The sequence below is a fragment of the Trifolium pratense genome, linkage group LG3 (assembly GCF_020283565.1).
Source record: "Trifolium pratense cultivar HEN17-A07 linkage group LG3, ARS_RC_1.1, whole genome shotgun sequence".
Lineage (NCBI taxonomy): Eukaryota > Viridiplantae > Streptophyta > Magnoliopsida > Fabales > Fabaceae > Trifolium > Trifolium pratense.
This window is the reverse complement of record NC_060061.1, coordinates 22,586,706-22,608,722: the sequence shown is the minus strand read 5'-3', so window position 1 is coordinate 22,608,722 and position 22,017 is coordinate 22,586,706. Positions and strand designations below refer to the sequence as shown.

Sequence of the window (22,017 nt, the reverse complement as noted above, 5' to 3'; positions counted from 1 at the left end):
CTTGCAACTTACGGCTAGCTTGTTTGAGTACATAAATTGACTTCAACAGTTTTGGGCACAATAGGAATAAGAGGGTTTCAGAGTCTGGTGAATTGACATTAGTTGAAGATGCTTATGTTTGTAATAATTGAATAAGGTTCAGTTGAGGGTGAGGGCATGATTGGGGGAAGTGGATGAAAATTGAAGGGATTGCAAAGGTGAAGATAAAGTGGGATCCAGCCATCTAGTTTCTACCATGGCTATGTGGAGTCATTATCTTTAATGCGTATCTTAAATCAGTTGTTCAATTTGCTTAAAATTATAGATCCAAAGCAATTAATATTTCATGGTTCTTTCTCCATCCAAAAAAGAATTTCCCGCAACTGCGATGGGGAGGGGGCTGGAACTACTTGATGCCATAATTGACCCCCGAACCAGATTAAACTAGTGGTAAAAGCCAAAAAAAAAAAAAAAGAATTCCCGAAATGCAGTTTTTGAGAAGATTTGAACTACTAAAATTTACCTCCCAATAATATTTGCACTATCAAAATATATCTTCCAGTACATGGGGTGCAGGGGATTTTGGTCAATTTAGAAAGGCGAAGAACAACTATATTTTTAGAAACGTGAAGTTAGATAACCCGGACAATTACTAATATTTTATACGTACAGAATATGTGCATTTGCTGGTACATTTCAGCGAAGAAGAGAGCATACCACTTTTGATTTTGAATATTGATCCTATGGTATAGATTTGAAATTAAGAAATAAATTAAAGAAAAAGATTTGAAAAGCTTACAACAATAGTAAGTGGTTTAGTGGAGTAACAGTGTCTTCATCAATAGAAAAGAGTGATTTTTAATTTTAGGAAAATGTTAACATGTGCCATTAGGAGAAATTTATATTATTAAGGGACCTTAGGAGAAATTTATGTCTACTACTACAAAACTAGAGGGGGTATCTTTGTCTTTTAAGAAGACCTCAAATTAGTGCGATTTTCCCTTAATAAAAATTATCAAAATACTATAGAACACCTCTCTAACATGTCACATAAATCATCTAAAATTGAATCTATAAAACTTTTCAACAATTATCTTTTCAATGTATACTAGCAGACACTTGGTTAAAAAATCATCTTCCATCTTATTCCAAAGTTTAGTCTTGACTATGTTCATGGCTCATTGCAGCTGTTGTGGTGAAAGATTGTATTGTGTCCTAAATTTTCTCAATCTTCGCAAAAACCATAACCCGAGTGAGAATAAGTTTTGTTCGAGTTCTTGGAGTTTAATTTTTTAACAAAGTACACAAACTAAATACATACAAGCAAAGCAACAGTAAACGATTTTGGTGGGAAACCCAATGTTAGACAAAGAAGGGGGAGGACCGAGTTTTGATCACCCGTAGTACCCATTTGGAATTCCAACATGATTCATAACAACACTCATAATAATTATAATTTCATGCATGAACATAAGAGTTAAATCCAACACAGGAAAATAGAAACTATATCTATATCTACTACTCATTTCAAATAAAATACACAATTTTCAACTGCATGCACCGAAATATTCGCTCCCATGCATGTAAATTCACATTCCGCGAATGGGGCATGCTACCGGTGTTTTGTTGCTATCCATGATTGCAAAGGCAAGAAAACCAGTTGCTACAAAAAAGGTTTGAACAATTCCGTCAGAAAGGGTAACTCGTTATTTTTGTTAATTTTTAACACATTCTACCATACATTAAAAATAATAATAGAACTATTTATACCCAAAAAAGGAATAACAACGATGGAACTTACATTAATAATTATAACGGTGTGCAGAGAGATAAGCAAAAATTATGGAAAACAAGATGACCAGTAAGATAATCTGCAGCAATGCTTTAAATCAGTATATATTTTTAAAAATGAGGGACCAAGTTAAAACGATAAAAAGGGAAAAAATATTAAATGTACCATGGTTGAGCTATATCTGCTCTCACTCCCCAAAACGTAAGATTTCCTGCTTGAATCAATGAAAAATTTGTTAGACTGCAAATGGTAAAAAGATACTTTTTAAAGTATTCGGATATTTGTATATGCCTTTTGGTTAGGAGACCAGATTCTCTGCAAGTTTTCTGTACAGCTTCCAGCCTGCTCAATGTTTTTGTTGCATTGGGATCATTTTTGTCAACCTACAATGCAAAATGACGAATCCTTTTAGTAGGAAAAAGCCAGCTTTATGAATATATCCTTGGAACTGAAAAACAGCTTTAGTTACATGGTGAAATGTACTTAAATGGGCTGTGTAACAAAACCTGCGTTTTAATATTCCAATTCTAAAAAATCATCAAATATATTTGAGGCTATGGAATGAAAGGTGGGTGATGAATGATGATTAAGAGTTATTTAATGTTTTGTTGGGAAGATAACAAATCAGTATCACACTCAGCCAGGAAAATTTTCTGTGTGCTTGTGTAAGCCAAGTCATCGATGAGCAAAAATCAAAAGACTGACTACGATATTGTTTTCCTAATCACAGGGCCTTAAAAAATTATGATTCTTCAACAGGTTATTCAGGGTAGAATAAACTAGGTTTGCAAAAAAATTGGTAGACTAATCAAACAAGACTTCTAAAACACCTAAGATTGTAGCTAGTTTAATTGTTCACTCAAGGACTTAACACGTGTCTATTGCAGTACTGCTACTACAGTGCTTCAAGAAAAATGCCCATACACCTATACATACATGAAAATTCATATGCAAGGGGAGTCTATTTATCAACTTCTCTTCTTCACCCACTCACAACTAACAATTAATGTGTTTATAAAACATAAAATAGGAAAATTATCGGGTGTAAATCACGAGTAGCATCCACATTCTTTTGTTACAAATCTAAACATACTTTGTTTAGGACCAGGGATGCTTCATACCTTGGACTCCAACATGGAAGCAAAATCAAAGAAAGCACCATAGACATCAGCTATAGTCTTTGTTCGGTCAATGACTTTGGCAGTTAGACCTATAAACCGTAACCAAAACAAAGACATAAAGCTAGTTCAACTTTCTTTTATTTAAAGAAACACATTGCATGATAAAAAAAAACACATATTAACAATGGGCTAAGAACACCAACAGCAACATGTTAGTCCATTAGAATTCCCCGATAAAAACAAAATATTTTCAAATGAAATGAGAGGAAAGGAAACTATACAAATGCCTAAACTAATGAATATAGATCAAGTATTATATGTACATTTCAAAACTAGGAATGTCCACTATAGAATTTCAGCTTGTTGCCTTCCAGCACTTAACCAACATCCATAAGATGAGAATGCTACAGGACATGTATGTGCTTGCAAAGTATTTAGCTTTCAATAAAAAAATAGAATAAAAAATAAAAAATTTAGCTTTCAATATTTTGAACATCCTAGATCCAATTAGAGAACCCAACAAAATATGTTCAATGACATAGAGCTGGCCCACTGTACAAACATCCAACAAAGGGGGTGTCCCAGTATACTAGTTTTAAGAAGAATGATTTAGCATAAAGTAACATGGAATGCAAATTGCAGTAATTCATACTGATAATCATTTTTCCCAATCTTATACCAATTTTAGCATCATGTTTACCATGCTACTAAATTAAATTACAAAAAAAACTGTATCAAAAATTTTCTCTTACCTCGCCTCATTTTAACTACACCTCTGAAGACCTCGATGTTGTTGTAGCACATTGCAAGTGTTCCAATTGCCATAACCTGTTAGGACATAAGTCAAATAAGCATGAAAGTTACTAGGAAAAAAATATGAAAATAGCTGCTATGTATACATAATCATGAGAAATAAAATAAGTACATAGCAATAGCAAATAAGAAGGCAACCACCAGGAGTTTTTCTTTTAGTTCCTACGTTATTTGTTTAGCGTCCTTGTACATTATTATAAATAGGGAAAAAAAATACTTGGACATCTTGGATCTTAATTTTTTATTAGAATAATTTTTTTTGGGTACAATTAGTTGTTGTGGATAATGTCTGGTTTATTGTTAGAGTCGTGAGTTTAGATTCAAAACACCATTTTTTGTTTGCTTTCATAGTGCAGTTTTTTTTTTTTAGTTTCCCATAGGTACCCTCCACTGGAGGCACAATCCTATTTGAGGCATGTTGGGCACTAAATATGGGTACCTCTCCCAGCCAGGATTCCAACTTTGGTTCGACACTCCATGTTGTGGGAGTCTAGCTCTAGCCCATTCCACTAGACCCAACCCTCGGGCCTCGTTGGTGTGCAGGTTTAATTTTTATTTAGCAAAAAAGAAAAAGGAATCGCATGATTTTTATTTTTCCAATCCACTATAATTGGCCGAATGTTAGTAGTTCTATGCACGAAATATTTTTGCTGGTTAAGATCCAACTAAGCACTTGTGAAATCAACCCACTCAGGATACTTTGAAAACGACCTTGGGTGCCTACTTCCTAGCTGTTCAAGTAAATATATTATATTAGAGTGACCAAATGTTATATAGCATTATAGCTACACACAATGACACTCATAATCTAAATAATAATCATCAATAGAAAGAAGTCCATGCCATATTCACATACATTAAATATGAAAATTAAAATCAAGTATTTTTATTTGATGTTCATCACTATATTTTTGTAAAACACTTGAGGTATACAATGATTTGTATGACAGTATTACTATCACGCATCTTTTAGATAGCATTGAACTTAATGAACTGATATAGTAATATAATACTCCCTCAGGTCCTATATATTAGAGAAATGTTACTTAATGTATTTAGACCATATTATGGATTAAATACATTAGATTCTTAATGAATCTAAAAAGTAACATTTCTCTTATATATAGGACCGGAGGGAGTATTTTTCATATTTGGTCTGAATGAGTACACAACGGCTATTGATTGAGCTATTCTAAAACATAGAATGAGTTGCAAATTAAAAATACTTCAAACTTGAAACATGTTGACAAATGATGTTATGACATTGCAAGAGAAGAGTAACATGATCTATGTAACACTTAAGCAATAAGTAATAATTAAGCAAAAGAACAACACCTGAGGAATAGCACAAAACCGAAATATAGGGGGGTCTCGTAATGCAGACATGTATTGTAAGCAATCTTCAGCATGCAGCAAGGCATTAGTGACCATGTCGTTTAAGCATTGCACAGCCTTAACGGAGTTTTCCTCATATTTCAAGTCCTGGATGAAAAAATTTAAATTGGAGTACCAAAGATGCAAATTATACATTTGATTTGACAATCAGACACAAAAATAGTTTAAAAAAGACACTTGTGTGAGCATAACATATCAGTATGCAATGAAAAAGGTTAAGTTATGATTTAGATTGGAATAAATAGAAATTCATATAGGGCCAAACCTCAAGTTTGTTAACATATTTGCTCCAAATCTGCCGTGGCCAAAACATACGTGACTTTGGTATCTCGTTGATGTCTTCCAGATAATCTCGAATAATGTTGGTTTTCTGCAATCTCAAAAGATGAATTGGAATGTAAGTAAATATTGTGAGCATATTTTGCTATATATTACATTGTGACTGTCATAATACCTGAAGAAACAAACCCATTGAATTTGAAAGTTCGTCAGTAGCCAGATCTTCTTTACCAGAGGCATGGAAAAGCTTTGATAAACCCAGCCCAACAAGTCCTGCCACATAGTGACAATAATCATCGTAGTCATCAATTGTTTCTACCTGCAAATTAGGGAAAAGTCTTGGCATAAATCAAGATGATCTTCGTGGTTCAAAAAAATGCAGAAATCCCTATGAAGGATAGTTCTCTGGAATAGTATAGTATCAAAGCATTGCAAAAATGTTGCATTATACGGTAACACTACATTACTGTTTGTCCTCACAACCTTTGATTATATTGCCCTCCCAAATCATTAAAAAAATCAAACTACTAGATAGCCACATCACAAAAAAAGTAACAAACCTTATAGCATCCCATCATCACAGAGGTTAACCACATGTAACTAACAGTTATTAAAGGAATGTATGCAGAACATAATACATGTATGATAATTTACCTCCTTGCAAATGAATTTGGCCATTCCAGCACCCATTCTTTTTGTAATATCCTCGATTGCATCCTGATAGCTGCAAAGATGATTGGCAAACATTTAATTTTTCATCATAGAGTGCACAGCCATAACTTCTAATCATATACACCTATGAAAAGCTACTAAAGGGAATAAATCTATAGTCCACATAGCACGTCTCAATCAAAGACCCAGATTAGTTGTTTAATACCTTTAATTTGAACAACATAAACACCCACACAAATTAGAGAATGAGACCTTTGAGTCTTAGGTTTATTTTACATTAAATCCTACCAAAGACCAAGAGGAATGTAACTAGGAATTGGAAGCTCACTGGCATCAGATGAAAAAAATATATAATACAGAAACTGATATTGTATAACATGGAAGCAATTAATAATTCTAAACAATCATGAACACAGCCTCATATGGTTATCCATCAATCTGTAGTCAATAATCAATATAATGTGTAAATGTTTTAAAAAACACATGAATTTGATTATCACACCCACAGCACAGCATACCACAATGCTTTCTATATTCAAATTTTCACATTCCAGACGGTAAACACCCACTTCCTCCAGGGTAATAAATAAGAAATAATTGGTAAATTTTTGTATATAAAGTATAAACAACTCATAAACCACACGTATCACGGAATATTGAAGTGTGTTCCAGACAGATGTGCAAAGATAAGAACTAACTTCTTTCCGAGTTCCAGAAAAGCCTTTGAAACATGATGAAATTGATCCATTAGAACTTTGTACTCCTTCGTGCCACCTTGTTACATAAGAAACAATAAACATGTAGATCAGCATCAATAAAGTGAGGCATGTGTACCTTAAAACCATTTTCCTTAAAACTGACAAGGGTTGTCTCTAAAATCACTAAAAGCAATCACTATGGGAAGTAATGAAACAGTTTAAAATCCAATCCAATTTCTGAAAAACAATTTAGATGCGGCTAAATCAAACTTTTACTTCAACAATTGAAGGACACATACAACAAGTTGGAAGATGTTAAAATTATATCAGATCTTATCTTACTCAGTAAGGAATCAATATTTAAACAGAAAGGAGCAGAAAGAAAAAGCATACTCACACGCAAAGTGCCAATCATTATCATAGATGTGGCGATGAAAAGCTATTAGTATTGGAACCTTGACATCTGAATCTATGCTAGTATCATCCTCTGCCAAAACAAGAAAAGTTACAAAAACATTAGATCCTCTCAATATCCGAAAAATTGCAAAAATTTTCAATCAAAATGATTTGAACTTCAAATATATAAAACTCACATTCAAACACAATAGCCGCAACATAGATAGAGAATTAAAAGCTATAACAGTTTCATTACAACATAATATAACAATCCGCACATAATTGCCTTATATACTTATAGTTTCCAAACTTATTTTCACTATTTCATAACCAAAATGATCCACCAAAATGATCCACAATGCAAGATGCGCATAAAATTCAACGCTCTTGGAACCACTTGATACAAGAACTGACCCCCGAACCAGATTAGGCGGTCCGGTGGGCTGGATACTGGTGGTGAAAACAAACTAACAAGCTCTTAACAATCACTGGTAAAATACATAGTTAAATAATGAAAAATTAAAAACAAATTAACAAGCTCTTCAACTCATAGTAACATACAGTAATAAGCAGAAAAGTAACTAACAAAGAACAACGAAATGCAGTTATTTAGAATATTCGAGAACGAACCAACGGTATCAAGAGCACGAAGAACCAAATAGAATATGCAAACCTGCAAAAAGCCATAACAACAAAGTTCAGAAAACGAAACAATTGAGAGAAATGAACGGTTGAGATTTAAGATTAGAAAAACTAACGGCATCACGAAGTTCGGTACCAAGCTGTTGAATAACGAGACCGAAACTTCTAGAAACTTTATGAAGCATTGAGTAACAGAATCCCCAATGTGGTTCCGGCGGGATCTGTTTCTCGGCGTTTCTCACGGCGATTTTGAGCTTCAACAATGGAAACAAATCATCTGGATTCTTCAGAATCGCTTTTAAACTTCCCATCTTGTTGTTGTTGTTGTTCTGGAATCGGAATCTGAATTTTCAATGGCGAGAAATTGTGTGCACTTGAATTTTTGTGATTATTTATGTAATGGATCGATGAAAATGGTTTTGGTATTGGATTGTGAATATTTGTGATTGTGATAATTTTGGAAAGTTGAAAAATAGTGATAGCAACTACTATTACTCGTCGTGTTTCGTTTGTTCGGACGGACGGTTCAAGATGTGTAGATTCGTTCTATTCTACACTCTCTTTCACACGTCGTTAAACTTAAACCTTTATGTGTTTGGGTGCATGTTTATTTAACTTGAATATATTAGAACATTTTTTTTGTGTAGCTTTATAGGAATCGCGGTTTGTGTTGTAGTTATTGAAGGAATTTATAATTATTTTTTGACAGCTATTATTATTATTTATTTATTTATTTGACAAAAAGCTATTATTTTAATAACTATAATAACATGTTTTTGTACATTTTTTGTGTGACCAAAACACAGTCAATTCATATGTTATTCTCGGTCCAAGTGTCAGAGAAGATTATTGCGACACCTCTTATTGGGTCGGTCTATGTGATAAAATGGTTTGGGAGGATGAACGAAATGGTTGTTACTTTGTCAAATCCGAGTACAAGCTTGCTATGAAGTGTATTATCCGCAATGATAAATACCATGTGGAGGGTAATTCGAAAGAAATTTCGAAAGTGCATGCTCCGCATAAAGCGCGTCATCTTTTTTAGCGATTATGTAGGTGATGCATTCCAACGAGGTGTCAATTATTAGAATGCAGGGGCGGATGCATGTGTTGCTTATTGGGGGCTTGAGCTCCCACCAAAAACAAATAATTTCCTTTAGTATTAATTATTACATTTTTTTGGAAGCCCCCACCAAAAAAAATCCTTTAATACTTGTAGCGGGTTTATTATGCTTATTTTCCTGGTTTAGTAGTTCTTTGTCTTGCCTGCTGTTAGCTTGGTTTAGCTGGTTCCTTTGTTTGTTTAGCATGTAGTAGGTATAAATGGTCTTGTTGTGCCTTTGGTATATGAGATTTTGTAGTTGTTAGTTTTGTGTGGTTAATTAATTTGGTTTTAGTGACTATTTTGTGTTGGGATTGTGTTTGTATCTTAGAGTGTTTGGCTTCTATGTTGTATTGTTTTTATTGGTGTATTTTTTTGTCCATTTTTCGAACATATAATTGTGTAGGGTTTCTGCGATCTTCAATAGAAGATGGATCGGTCGCTTCCATAATGATATTACGATTGGATTGAATTAATGAATTTTTAACTTATCAAAAGAAAAAATACATTATCTTTTAGCCCTCCACCAAACAAAATTCTTGGATCCGCCACTGTTAGAACGTAATGTGAATTGTGATGTTCATTGTCCATTATGTGAAGAGAATGTAGAAGATGATGTACACACTTTTTTCACATGCACTTCTGCTCAATCTAGTTGGCAAGCAACTGGACTGTCATCTGTCTTGGGTTCCGCAGCTTGTCAGCAAGGTAGTGCGGCAGATAGAGTGTTTTCCTTGTCTGAGAATGAGGATTACGCTACTATAGGTAGAGTGGCTACGCTGTTTTGGAGTATATGGCATAACTGCAGAGGCGTCTTTTGAGGGTGTGCGACATGTGCGACGGCATAAGGCCTCATAAAAATATGGGTATCTGAAAAAATTATAGGGTAGTAGTATTAGTAAATGAGAGATATAAAACTAGGGAGTGCGGACTTCCACATGAGAGATTGTGGAGTTCAAATACTTGAGATTTTTTTCATTCTAAAATGATTGATTTATTAGTTACGAAATGTCCTAAAAGAGAATTTTTCTATTGCGAATAAATTTTTTAGACGTTTTATAGCTAATTGTAATAATATAGTTTTATCAAATGAAGAGATGTGTAATAGAGATTGTCTTGTTTATCAAACTTTGTTTATATTACTGAAAAAATAATTATTTTTTAGTGTTATTGATGTTATTTGTAATTTAAATCGACGACAATTTTTTAATTTTTTTTTTGCATTGTTTCTTTTATTATGGCATATTTTTAATAATCCCACATGGTCTTCAACTTTTTGGAGACGCCCCTGTTGTTAGACTATGAATCTTTTTTATGTTAATTACAAGAATGAATTTTTTTGACGCCGAACTTGATAATTGAGATTTTTTTTTTCATTGACGTTGAACTTGACAGTAATTTTCATTAACATAATTTTGTTTTACGTCAATCACCACTGTCAAGTTCAGCGTCAATGAAAAAAAAATCTCAATTTTAAACAAAAAAAATCAGTTTGACGCTGAACTTGACAGTGGTGATTGACGTAAAACTGAATTTTTTTTTTCATTGTTTCTTTTTTATGTTAATTGAGATTTTTTTTCATTGACGCTGAACTTGACAGTGGTGATTGACATAAAACTGAATTATTTTGTTTAAAATTGATATTTTTCAATATAAAACTAAGATTTTGTCCAATTTTCTAGCTCCGCCACCGCTTAACATTGTTCCGGCTACAACATCAATTTCGGAATGCGAATATCAAAGAAAACATATTGCACACTTGTAGCAATCTGCACCTGCAGTTGAATAACATAATCAAGGTCAGCTTCAGTTCAAACTCTTATGCTTGCCAATTGTCTTCTTCCACTCCTAAACACATCAGACACGAGGCCGGACATTGTACATAACACTCACAAAAGGCAAACACGAGATGGTGGTAAACAACCCCTACACACCCTCCATAAAAAATATTTGGCCTTTGGCGGAGCACGGATACCTCATAAGCAAGACCACTCTCCCTGTTGAAGTGAAATTCCTATTTCTCAAGTACCTTCTATAGCCCGACTGCATTGTGTTATACTTACCATGTTGTTCCTCTTGCCACACAATCTTGTTGTCCCTAACATTCTCCAATAGTGGAACTTTCATAATAGATCCGATCATTATAGCTAGCTCTTGTGGTGAGGACATCCATAAAAATAAACTATAATAACATGTTGTACAAAAAAAAATAATGTTTTGTTTCATGTTATAGATATGAAATTTCATCAGGAAACTTGTAGTGCACGCACAATGAAGGTTCCTTTCATACTTATGAGTCAGAGATCAAACTTCTGATAAGTTGTTTAAGGGGCCCAAATCTCTTTCCACTTACATCAATTCATTGTTGGAATAATAACATGTTTTTAAAATTGCAAAGGATCATTTTGATCCATGAAAGTAAAATTCAATGTCGCATTAATCTTTAAATATATTGAAATTGCAAATACATTTTTAGTATCCCTTTTGTTAGTAATTTTATGACTAAATTGATCAATATAAAACAAATTTGATCTTTACCAAAAAAAAAAAACATTTGATGCCTCCTAAGCTGACTACCTAAAAAAAGTTTTGAGGGCCAAAATGACTAATAAAAAAATTGTGGATGTATTTGCAACTTTGACACATAGCTTAAATATACGAATGGTTCTTGCAAATATGAAGAGTTTTGATTTTGTCCAAAATATTTTTTTAGTTTTTATCCTTACAAATATATAACGTTTTACTATTGGCCTTGATTTTTGTTTTATTCCTTGCAAAATATATTCATGTTAAAACTAGTCCTTGTAAAATTTATTTTAAAAGACTAAAATCAAATATTTTACATATGATATTACAACTTACAAGGACCAATTTCAATATGAATCAATTTAGTAAGGACTAAAACAAATCAACAAGGAGTTAATGAGTCCAAGTTATACATCTTCACCCTTAAATTCACTTTTTTTTTCTCTCTCCTCCCAAATCAATGGTTACAAAAAAATTTGACCATAATGTCAATGGAGAGAATCCTATCCGATATTGAAATTTGGCACGCAGTGAACACAATGCTGCACAAGATGCTATAGCATACGTTGCAGCAAGACAGTCGCAGAACACAGAAAATAAATAAATAAACTGCAGAATAATAAATAAGACAGATAGTTGTTAACCCAGTTCAGTGCAACGTCACCTACTCTGGGGGATACCAATCCAGGAATGAATCCACTATAATAGCTCTAGTTCAAAGCCCTCGACCAACACCCGGTACTTGACTTATCACCTAGACACTACCCGTGCAATCCTATCTAAGAACCTCTTAGATAATGAGACCCCGTCCCAAATTCCCTCTAACAACACGTACCATCACTAGTAGAAATATGACATATTACTTAAGCATTTTACATCTGACGAACATATGTCAGATGTAAAACGCTATATGGAGTAGTCTTTTCATCTGGTCTCAATATCCACAGATGTAAAAAATATATAGACAAGACTTTTTACATCTGACTTCAATATACCAGATGAATAACTAAACGCGGTGGCAATCTTGTAATTATGGTGAAAATTATCTAAAATACATATATATCTGGCCATATTTAGCCTCAGATGTAAAAAGTCAGGTTGAATAAAAAAAATAAAATAATATTTTTGGAATAGAGAGGTATACGTATCTCTCTCTCTCTCGCAAGACAAAAAAAACGAACTCACAAAAAAAAAAAGAAATCGATACGCTCTCTCTCGCGATGCAAACCCTCATCAGCGCCGTCCTCCACCGGCGACGAGATTGAACCTCAGCGCCGTCCTTTAATCAACTCACCACCACCGCCTCACTCGCGCAGTCGTCCTCTCTCTCTCACTCGCGCAGTCATCCTCTCTCTCTCACTCGCGCAGTCGTCCTCTACCCTCACGAACCCTAACTCCAAATCGAAGGTTGTCTTTCATTCTCCAGCCTCTACTCTCACGAATCGAAGGTTGTCCTCCTTTCTCCGGCCTCTACTCTCACGAATTGAAGCTTGTCTTTCTCTTTCACATCGATTCAGGTACGTACTCTTGTTTCTCACGAATCGAAGGTTTTAGCTCTTAGCTCTTTGTGGTTTGTTACTTGATTTTGTTTCTACTGAACTGTTTCTTTGTGGTTTGTTACTTGATTTTGTTTCTACTGAACTGTTTCTACTGAACTGTTTCTACTGAACTTTTAGCTCTTAGCTCTTTGGCTGTTCAATTGATTTTCTTTGTGTTACCAGATTTCTTTGTGTTTGTGGTTTGTTACTTGGTTTTAGCTCTTAGCTCTGTGGTTTGTTACTTGATTTTGTTTCTACTGAACTGTTTCTTTGTGTTTGTGGTTTATTTTGTTTCTACTGAACTGTTACCTGATTTGGTTTTAGCTCTTATTCTTTGTGTTTGTGTTAAAGTTTAGTGGTAAAGTTTAAGTGATTCATTTAAGTGATTGGTTTCCCATCGGGTACGAAACCAATACTTTAATTGGTGTTACCATGTTTTAACTTAATTTCACAACATAGGTATGGATCGGAGTTGGATGAAAGCTAATAGATTAAGTGCTGAATTTGAACAGGGAGTGATTGAATTTCTTCGATTTGCTGAAATCAATCTTCCATCTCCCGAAAGTAATGCTATAAAAAACCTTTCGACTCCCGAAAGTAATGACGAAAAAAATCTTCCCCCTAAAAGTAATGTACATTTTCGATGTCCATGTGTTCTTTGTGGAAATAAAAAAGAAATTCATAAGGACCAAATCTTTAGTCATCTCATTTGCAATGGGATTTGTCAAAATTATACAAAATGGATATGGCACGGTGAAGAAGTAACAAAGCGAAATGTGTCCCAAAGCAAAAACGTTAGTGTAGATATGGATGATCGTCTTGAAGACATGATGCGTGATATCGGAGAAGACTCGTTTAAGAGGGCTCATGTGCATGATACTTTGTGCAGCGACAAGGATACACCTTTGTACCCGGGATGCACAAATTTTACACGTTTGTCAGCGGTGTTAAAGTTGTTTAATCTGAAGGCAAAGAATGGGTGGACCGACAAAAGTTTTAGCGAATTGCTTGAATTGTTGACACAAATGCTTCCTGAAGGTAACGTAATACCAAACCGGTGTTACGAGGCGAAGAAAGTATTGTGTCCGATGGGTTTGGAGTATGAAAGGATACATGCATGCCCTAATGATTGCATATTATACAGAAAAGAGTTTGTAAACTCTGATCATTGTCCGAAGTGCATGGCGTCACGCTACAAAAAGAAAGATGGTGATTCTAGTGATGATGTGGTGACGAAAAAGGGTTCTCCCGCGAAAGTTGTATGGTACCTACCAATAATTCCAAGGTTCAAGAGATTGTTCGCTAATGCAAATGACGCAAAGAATCTTAGATGGCATGTAGAAGAGAGAAAATGTGATGGACAAATTCGCCATGTAGCTGATTCTTTGCAATGGAAGAAAATCGATTCTTTGTTTCCAAATTTTGGCAAGGAGTCGAGAAACCTTAGACTTGGACTTGCTACTGATGGAATGAATCCGTTTGGCAATCAAAGTACTAACCATAGTTCATGGCCTGTTCTGCTCATGATTTACAACCTATCTCCATGGTTGTGCATGAAGCGTAAATATATTATGTTATCGATGATGATTTCAGGCCCAAGACAACCCGGAAATGACATAGATGTTTATCTAAGTCCCCTAATTGATGATTTAAGAGTGTTGTGGGAGGAAGGAGTTGATGTTTTTGATGCGTATTCTGGAGAACAATTCAATATGCGTGCAATGTTGTTTTGCACCATCAACGACTTTCCGGCATATGGCAATTTGTCTGGGTATAGCGTTAAAGGGCACCTAGCGTGTCCTATATGTGCAAAAGACACAAATTTCAAGCAATTGAAAAAGGGAAAGAAGACTGTGTATCTTGGGCATCGGAGATTTCTAAACCGTTATCATCCATATCGTAGATTGCGGAAAGCTTTCAATGATCACCCGGAGGATGGTGTTGCTCCGGAGCCCTTAACTGGAGAGCAAGTTTATGAACTACAACGTGATATTAATGTTGTCTTTGGAAAGGACGTTGCAAAGGACGTTGGAAAGGGCAAAAAAAAGGCCAAAAAAAAGTCTGATGTTCAAAAAAAGTCTGATGTGAAAATTGCATGGAAAAAGAGGTCGGTGTTCTTTGATCTTCCATATTGGTCCAGTCTTGATGTAAGACATTGTATTGATGTGATGCACGTGGAGAAAAATGTATGTGATAGTGTAATCGGAACACTTCTCAACATTGCAGGCAAGACAAAGGATGGTATAAATGCTCGTCTTGATATGGATTTGATGGGTATACGAAAAGAGCTATTACCACAACAAATAAATAACAGGACATATTTGCCACCAGCATGTTACACTTTGTCTAAAAAAGAGAAAACAAGTTTTTGTGAGTGTTTACAAAGTATCAAAGTGCCGCATGGTTACTCATCAAATGTCAAGAAGCTTGTATCAATGAAAGATCTCAAATTAATTGGCTTAAAGTCTCATGATTGTCATGTGTTGATGCAACAACTCCTACCCGTGGCTATTCGTGGGATATTGCCTGACAATGTTAGGAAAACTATAAGTAGGTTGTGCTTATTCTTCAATGCAATATGTTGTAAAGCCATTGATCCATTGAAGTTAAACGAGTTGGAAAATGAGGCTGCAGTTATCTTGTGTCAATTGGAGATGTATTTCCCTCCTTCATTTTTTGACATTATGGTTCACTTAATTGTTCATCTAGTACGAGAGATTAGATTGTGCGGACCCATTTATTTAAGGTGGATGTATCCAATAGAGCGATATATGAAGATCCTAAAAGGGTATACAAAAAACCCGCACCGTCCGGAAGCATCGATCGTTGAGAGGTACATTGCAGAAGAAGCTATTGAGTTTTGTTCAAACTATTTGTCAGAAGTGGATGCTATAGGGGTTCCTAAGTCTCGTCACGATGGAAGATGTGGAGGTAGGGGTATACAAGGTTTAAATGTCAAGAGCATGAGTGCTCAGGTAATTCTTCAGGCACATTTGTATATATTGAATAACACGGATGAGGTTGAACCTTACTTATCTGATCACAAAAACATCTTAAAGATAAAGTACCCAAGAATGAATGAAAAAGGATTGTTAATAGAACATAATAAGAGTTTTTCTGAGTGGTTCAAAGAAAAGGTTGCTTATGATGGTAGTGATTCTGATACAATAAAGTGGTTGTCCTATGAGCCTAAACGTAACATAATAACTTGGAGTGCATTTGATATAAATAGAACTTCCTTTTATACAAAACTAAAGGATGATTGTAGTACCATGCAAAATAGTGGGGTTATGGTTGTGGCTGAGTCCATGCATTTCTCTAGTTCCAAGGATAAAAACCCGGTTATGGCATCTTCGCCCTACTATGGGGTGATTGAAGAGATTTGGGAGGTTGATTACGTTATGTTTAAAGTGCCTCTATTTAAATGCAAGTGGATTAATATTAACAGTGGTGTGCGAATCGATGAATTAGGATTTACATTGGTCGATCTTTGCAAGTTAGCTTATACCGACGAACCTTTCATCATGGCATCCCAAGCAAAACAAGTGTTTTATGTTAAAGATCCTTCGCCTAACAGTAGGTGGTCGGTGGTTTTACAAGGAAAAAATGTGCAAGGTAGTGATGAAAATCAAGATGTGATTCTTGATATTTCCGAAACTCTTCCATTCTCAACAAATGTGCCTACCTTCGTTGAAGAAAATGAAGAGGATGACGTGCAAGCTATTCGTTCGGATCATCAAGAAGGGATATGGCAGGACTAGTACGTTTGTGTATTTGATTTAACAAGTTTATACATTTGTGTTTTTTCATAAGTTGTGTTTTTTTTTTGTAATAATTAATAATTAGTATGTTTGTGAATTTTGATTTAATTACACATTTGCTTTTGCCATTTGCATTTTTTTGAGCTTCATTTGATCCTGATCAACGTTTTCTTTTTGTGTAAGCAGATACATGGCTGATTCAACCGTCACGGCTTCTTCAAGCCAAAAAAAGAGAGGAAGAGGTGCTACTATGATGAGAAAACTTACCAAAGTTCATCAATCGGGTCAACTCCTATCTGTCACATTTCATCCAAAAACATGGAATCCTACCGGTGCTCATGCAAAAACGTTCAAGAGTTATTTGTCATATCTTGCTCGAAGTAGTTGTAGTATTTTGAAAGATGAGTGGAAGGACGTAGACATAAATGAAAAAGAGAAAATGTTGAGTGATCTTGAGGTATTTTAAATTTATCATTTATCCTTTAATTTTTGTATCAAGTGATATGTATTTGCCTTCATTTCGGGTTCCCTGCTGATCTGGCAGTTTTGTTATTATGTGGAAAAAAAAACTAACAAAATTTTAATGTATATATGTAGAGTTATTTTGTTGTACCAGTAATTCATAAAGATCCGGATAAAGATCCTTTGAGGAATGCATTGTTATCTTATGCGGGAGACAGATGGAGAGGTTTTAAGACGCAACTCACGAGAGAATATGTTTCAAACCCCAAAGAAGATCGTGAACCTCCATATGTGAGGTATTCTTTTATTAAAGAAGGTATATGGAAACAGTTTTTGGCGTCCCGACATACCCCTGAATTTAAGGTTAGTAGTAATGTTCTTAGTAATATATTTAGTAAAAATATAATCTGCGTGCTTGCTATAATCTGCGTGCTTGCTGTAATCTGCCTGCTATAATCTGCAATCTGCCTGCTATAATAATCTGCAATCTGCCTGCTATAACCTGTCTGCTATAATCTGCTATCATCTGTAATCTGCCTGCTATAATCTGCAATCTGCCTGCTATAATAATCTGCAATCTGCCTGCTATAACCTGTCTGCTATAATCTGCTATCATCTGTAATCTGCCTGCTATAATCTGCAATCTGCCTGCTATAATAATCTGCAATCTGCCTGCTATAACCTGTCTGCTATAATCTGCTATCATCTGCAATCTGCCTGCTATAATTTAGTAAAAATATATGATCTGCTATCAGCTGTCGTAGTTTTCAATTTGGGGAAAATATTACATATTGTTTGGTGGTTATTACAATCAGATTGCTAATAGTAATGAATTGACATTATAATAGGAAAAAAGTCAAAAGGGTAAAGAAAAAGTGGCCAACAATGTCCACCCACATAGATTATCGCGTGGAGGGTATGATTTGCTTATGGAGACTATGATGGCTGAAAAGAGGTCGAGAGACAGCGGTGATCGTACTCCATCTCCACCCCCACGTTATGAGGGCTGGAAGAGGGCACGACAAAAACCAGATGGTTCGTACACATCAACGGCTACAAAAGTTGTTGCCGACAAAATTGTAAGTAAACTTTTGATAATTACACGCATAGTCAAGCCATCTGAATGTTTATTTGTAATTACTTTCAAAGTGCATTTTTTGCATTTTGTAGGATTCTCTAGTTGAAGAGACGGAAAAGGGCAGCTTTGTTCCAATGGGACGTGATGATATTCTTACAGCTGCCCTTGGAACAGCTGAGCATGGTGGCCAAGTTCGTGGTGTTGGACGAGGTGCTACAATTACCAATTATTTTGGAAGGGCTTTACGTTCATCACCATATACGGATGTCACCGAGCAGCTCTCACAACTAGAAACAAAAATTAGAGCTGAATTTGAAGAGAAGATGGCTGTAGAGCGTCAAATGATGCAAAAGACAATGCTGGATACACTTAAGTCTGCCGGTTTCTCTCAAAACGCCTCCCCAACAAAGCAACAGGTTGACAATTGTTCTCCAATAGATATTGCAGGGAACTTTGACAGTATGAAAGCTAGTTGCTCTGTTGCACCAGCAAACATGAAGGAGGACTTAGATAATGACACAGACTCGGTTCAAAAATTGTTATGCATGATTGTGAAAAGGAAAACATATTTGCCCATACAATTAGAACATGATAAGTTTGTCACCAATTTTAAGATGTCGCCAAAGTATATGAAAGACTTATTGGTGGGTGATAGATGGCTTGACTATTCAATTCTACAGCTTTGGTGCACGTAAGTACATTTTTGTTACTGCTATTCAGGTATATGCATTGTCTTATGTAAAAGTCTTATGTTTTTCCTCTCTTTACTATTCAGGTATATGCATCGTCTTTCCTTAGACACAAAAAACTCAGATTTATTTGCATTTTTGGACCCATGTCAATTGAGTTTTGCATCAAAGCCAGTCTCATTTCAAAAGGCGGGTAAACAATACATACAAAATCAGTTGCGTGATCTAAACAAAGTGTGCTACTTAGCACCACATCTTTGGGAGTAAGTATATATATATATGTATAGCTTATGTCATTGATAAGCTACATGTATTTTCTTATTTATTTTGATAGCATAATCACTAATAATTGTTCTTTCATGTGTACAGCGGGCATTGGCAATTAATAATTATGTGTCCTAAGGACAATGTAATAGTTTGCCTTTGTTCATTACACCATAAGATACCTGAAGCAGCGAAGAGTCTTTTTACAAAGTAAGTTATTACGTTATTTAGTTTGCCTTTAGTTTGCCTTTGTTTATCCACTTACTGCCTATTAAAGCATTGTTGATTGTTAAATTTTTGTAGTGCTTTTAAAGTTCATCAATTAGCAACATTTGGTAATAGAAAGAAGACTTCATGGATTTTTCCCAAAGTAAGTGTGGCGTAAATTTTAATATTTATTTACGTTAATAACACATGATGATTGATTCGTATTTTTTTTTTGGCATATATATATGTATTAACTAAATGTCATTTATATGTAGACAAGGGTACAGCCTAACGGCAATGACTGTGGATATTATGTAATGAAGAATATGATTGACATTGTCTCTGCTAGTATTACAAAGAATTGGATGGAGGTATCGTATTTTTCTTTATCGTGCATATGTAGTAGTGAATGAATGATGATATATAGGCTGCTGTACGTGCATATTGTTGTATACTTAGTAGTGAATGAATGATGATATATAGTCTACCTGATGTCAATTATATAGACATTTGTATATAGGCACATGTGCTTGTTTTTTTTGCTGCTGTGGTTGTTGTTTTTGCTGCTGTGCATGAGCCTTGTTACAAACCAGTAAACATGCTTGCTGTTGTGCTTGTTTTTTTTGCTGCTGTTTGGTAAAGTTGGTCGGACGACTCAGATGTGTCTGAGAGTTATGACTTAAAATTTTGAATTAGACTTAACTATAAAATCAGTGATTACCATCTCTAGAAAGAGTGTGTAGCTAAATATGAGGACTCTTAGGACATATACCTTTGCTTGAAGATACTTCCATTGCTAAGCAGAAGCTGTGGATAGTGTGTAGCTGAATCTATTTCTATAGAAACTACTTGACAGTTTTAGTTCTTATAGTTTGCATTGGCAAACAATTGGCTATGGCTTTGATCAAATCAGTGCGCTTTAAGCACCTAAATTCTTGATTAATCCTGCGTGCGTGCTTGCTGGTTTATAACATGTTGTAGTTTACATATGAATTATGTTATTTACATATTGTAGGTGTTCAATGATCCCACGGCATTAACAGATGAGGAGTTGTATGATTTGCGAGACCGCTGGGCAACTTGTTTTCTTCAACTATATAATCCCGAGGTAGATTATGATGATGCCGACGAGAAAGATTAGGAGCTAGCTAGGTTTGTGTGAAGTTACAATGGACTAGTTATGATGATGTTTTAATTTGTATTTTGGATGGATTAGTATTAATTATTATGATGTTTTGTATTTTGGATTACAATGTGGTTGTACTTTAATGACATTATTACTATATATATGTTGAATGTTGAATTTGAATTTGGCTATGGATGTTGAATTTTAGTATTATGTTCTTGATGCAAGTTATGTTATATTGTTGGCATTGTGGGTTAGATTTTTTTAATAAAAAAAAAGATTTAAAATATATATATAAAAAAAAAACGCAGGTTTTTCAAAAAAAAAAAAAAAATAAAGTTAAGATTTCACATCAGGTAGACTTGGTCAGATGTAAAAAGTCCAATTTAATTTTAAAAAAATAATATTTGAATTTCGCTTGGTCAGAGGTAAAAAGTGTTTTTTTACATCTGACTACGCCAGATGTAAAATGTGTATACTTACTAAGTCTCGTGCGCCTACATCTGACATTTTTCAGATGTAAAAAGTGGTTTTCGCCAGATGTAAAATAGCTTTTTTCTACTAGTGCATGTTGCTGTCAATAATAATAATCAAGATGGAGACACTCTCCTAGAAACTAGACCACACTCTTGTTGGAACAAAATTGATTTAAAAATGTTTGCCCCTAAATCTATAAAGGTTTTGATGATAACAAAGTATTAATTAACAATTGGAAGGACTAAAAATTTATTTTAAGTGCGCAGATATAAGCATCATATAAGTCCTGAATGAAGTTCAGAGGATGTGAATTCAGAAGTTCACAAGCGCTCAGAAGATGTTGGACTTCAGAGGTTACAACGTTCAGAGGATGAAGACCTCAGAACTTCATGTCTGTCTACAAGCTTCATCAAACTCTGAAGATCTCGTTGATAGCTGTGAAGATTCCCTTTTCTAGTCAACTCTTCTACCAATGAAGAAAAGGACCTTTCAAGTCTGATCAGTTCAGCTACCTCTGTTCTGTCTGTCCTAACTTGAGAACGTGGGTCTTCAGTTTTGTTAGCTGAATAAGGAAAGTCCACTCTGCAGTAGTCAAAGTAACTGAAACTCTTTCTTAGTTTTGGATACAACCAACTGCATCAAGACAGACTGCTTGAAGACAAAAGATTATCAACTCCAACGGTTCTTTTTGCAACGACTCTTTTCTAGTGGTATATATACTAGAAGATTCAGCTACAACACATATACAATTATCAAGAATTGAACGTGCGCTGAACAAACTCTGAACTCTGTGATATACAAGCTCTGAACCTCTGTCAAGTGTTTTTGCACTTTAGCCAAATACTCTGTACTATTTGTATTTGCTCTCTTTAGGTTCATCTAAGAGCATTTGTATATTTTTATATACTTTACTATTTACTTGAGGAAACTTAAGCTTGTGTGCTTAAGTGTGAAACTTAAGCTTGTGTGCTTAAGTGTAAAGTCTTAAGCTTGTGTGCTT

The 22,017-nt window shown here is 34.8% G+C and overlaps 3 protein-coding genes across 4 annotated transcripts; 2 read left to right on the top strand and 1 right to left on the bottom strand.

The window, feature by feature from the left end:
* Positions 1-1,297: 1,297 nt before the first annotated feature.
* Positions 1,298-8,449, bottom strand: LOC123912688 (squalene synthase 2-like). Its single transcript, XM_045963240.1, has 14 exons — positions 7,904-8,449; positions 7,776-7,818; positions 7,147-7,236; positions 6,750-6,825; positions 6,034-6,103; positions 5,555-5,698; positions 5,366-5,470; positions 5,041-5,187; positions 3,645-3,720; positions 2,893-2,981; positions 2,063-2,154; positions 1,937-1,982; positions 1,781-1,850; positions 1,298-1,642 (listed from the first exon to the last, which is right to left on the bottom strand). Exons 1-13 carry the CDS (start codon positions 8,096-8,098, stop codon positions 1,782-1,784), a joined length of 1,242 nt encoding a protein of 413 aa, XP_045819196.1. The 5' UTR covers positions 8,099-8,449; the 3' UTR covers positions 1,298-1,642; position 1,781.
* Positions 8,450-12,767: 4,318 nt separating this feature from the next.
* On the top strand, positions 12,768-20,731 carry LOC123912848. Of its 2 annotated transcripts, none has more exons than XM_045963424.1 (10): positions 12,768-12,932; positions 16,901-17,171; positions 17,312-17,539; positions 18,025-18,255; positions 18,347-18,945; positions 19,030-19,206; positions 19,313-19,417; positions 19,511-19,577; positions 19,690-19,785; positions 20,430-20,731. In XM_045963424.1, exons 2-10 carry the CDS (start codon positions 16,905-16,907, stop codon positions 20,553-20,555), a joined length of 1,896 nt encoding a protein of 631 aa, XP_045819380.1. In that variant the 5' UTR covers positions 12,768-12,932; positions 16,901-16,904; the 3' UTR covers positions 20,556-20,731. The 2 variants fall into 2 exon arrangements, with proteins under 2 accessions (XP_045819380.1, XP_045819379.1); XM_045963423.1 differs by lacking the exon at positions 12,768-12,932 and adding an exon at positions 16,277-16,713.
* Positions 13,415-16,714, top strand: LOC123914784. Its single transcript, XM_045965957.1, has one exon. It carries the CDS (start codon positions 13,415-13,417, stop codon positions 16,712-16,714), a length of 3,300 nt encoding a protein of 1,099 aa, XP_045821913.1.
* Positions 20,732-22,017: the final 1,286 nt, after the last annotated feature.

Bases quoted from the DNA above. Each gene is read 5' to 3' on its own strand.
- LOC123912688 (XM_045963240.1), bottom strand. From the start codon at position 8,098: ATGGGAAGTTTAAAAGCGATTCTGAAGAATCCAGATGATTTGTTTCCA. The intron at 2,155-2,892 runs GTATGAAGCATC...TTTGCATTGTAG, and splicing joins CTTCCATGTTGGAGTCCAAG to GTTGACAAAAATGATCCCAA. The intron at 1,851-1,936 runs GTACATTTAATA...GCATTGCTGCAG, and splicing joins GCAGATATAGCTCAACCATG to ATTATCTTACTGGTCATCTT.
- LOC123914784 (XM_045965957.1), top strand. From the start codon at position 13,415: ATGGATCGGAGTTGGATGAAAGCTAATAGATTAAGTGCTGAATTTGAA.
- LOC123912848 (XM_045963424.1), top strand. From the start codon at position 16,905: ATGGCTGATTCAACCGTCACGGCTTCTTCAAGCCAAAAAAAGAGAGGA. The intron at 17,172-17,311 runs GTATTTTAAATT...GTATATATGTAG, and splicing joins AAATGTTGAGTGATCTTGAG to AGTTATTTTGTTGTACCAGT. The intron at 18,256-18,346 runs GTAAGTAAACTT...TGCATTTTGTAG, and splicing joins AAGTTGTTGCCGACAAAATT to GATTCTCTAGTTGAAGAGAC.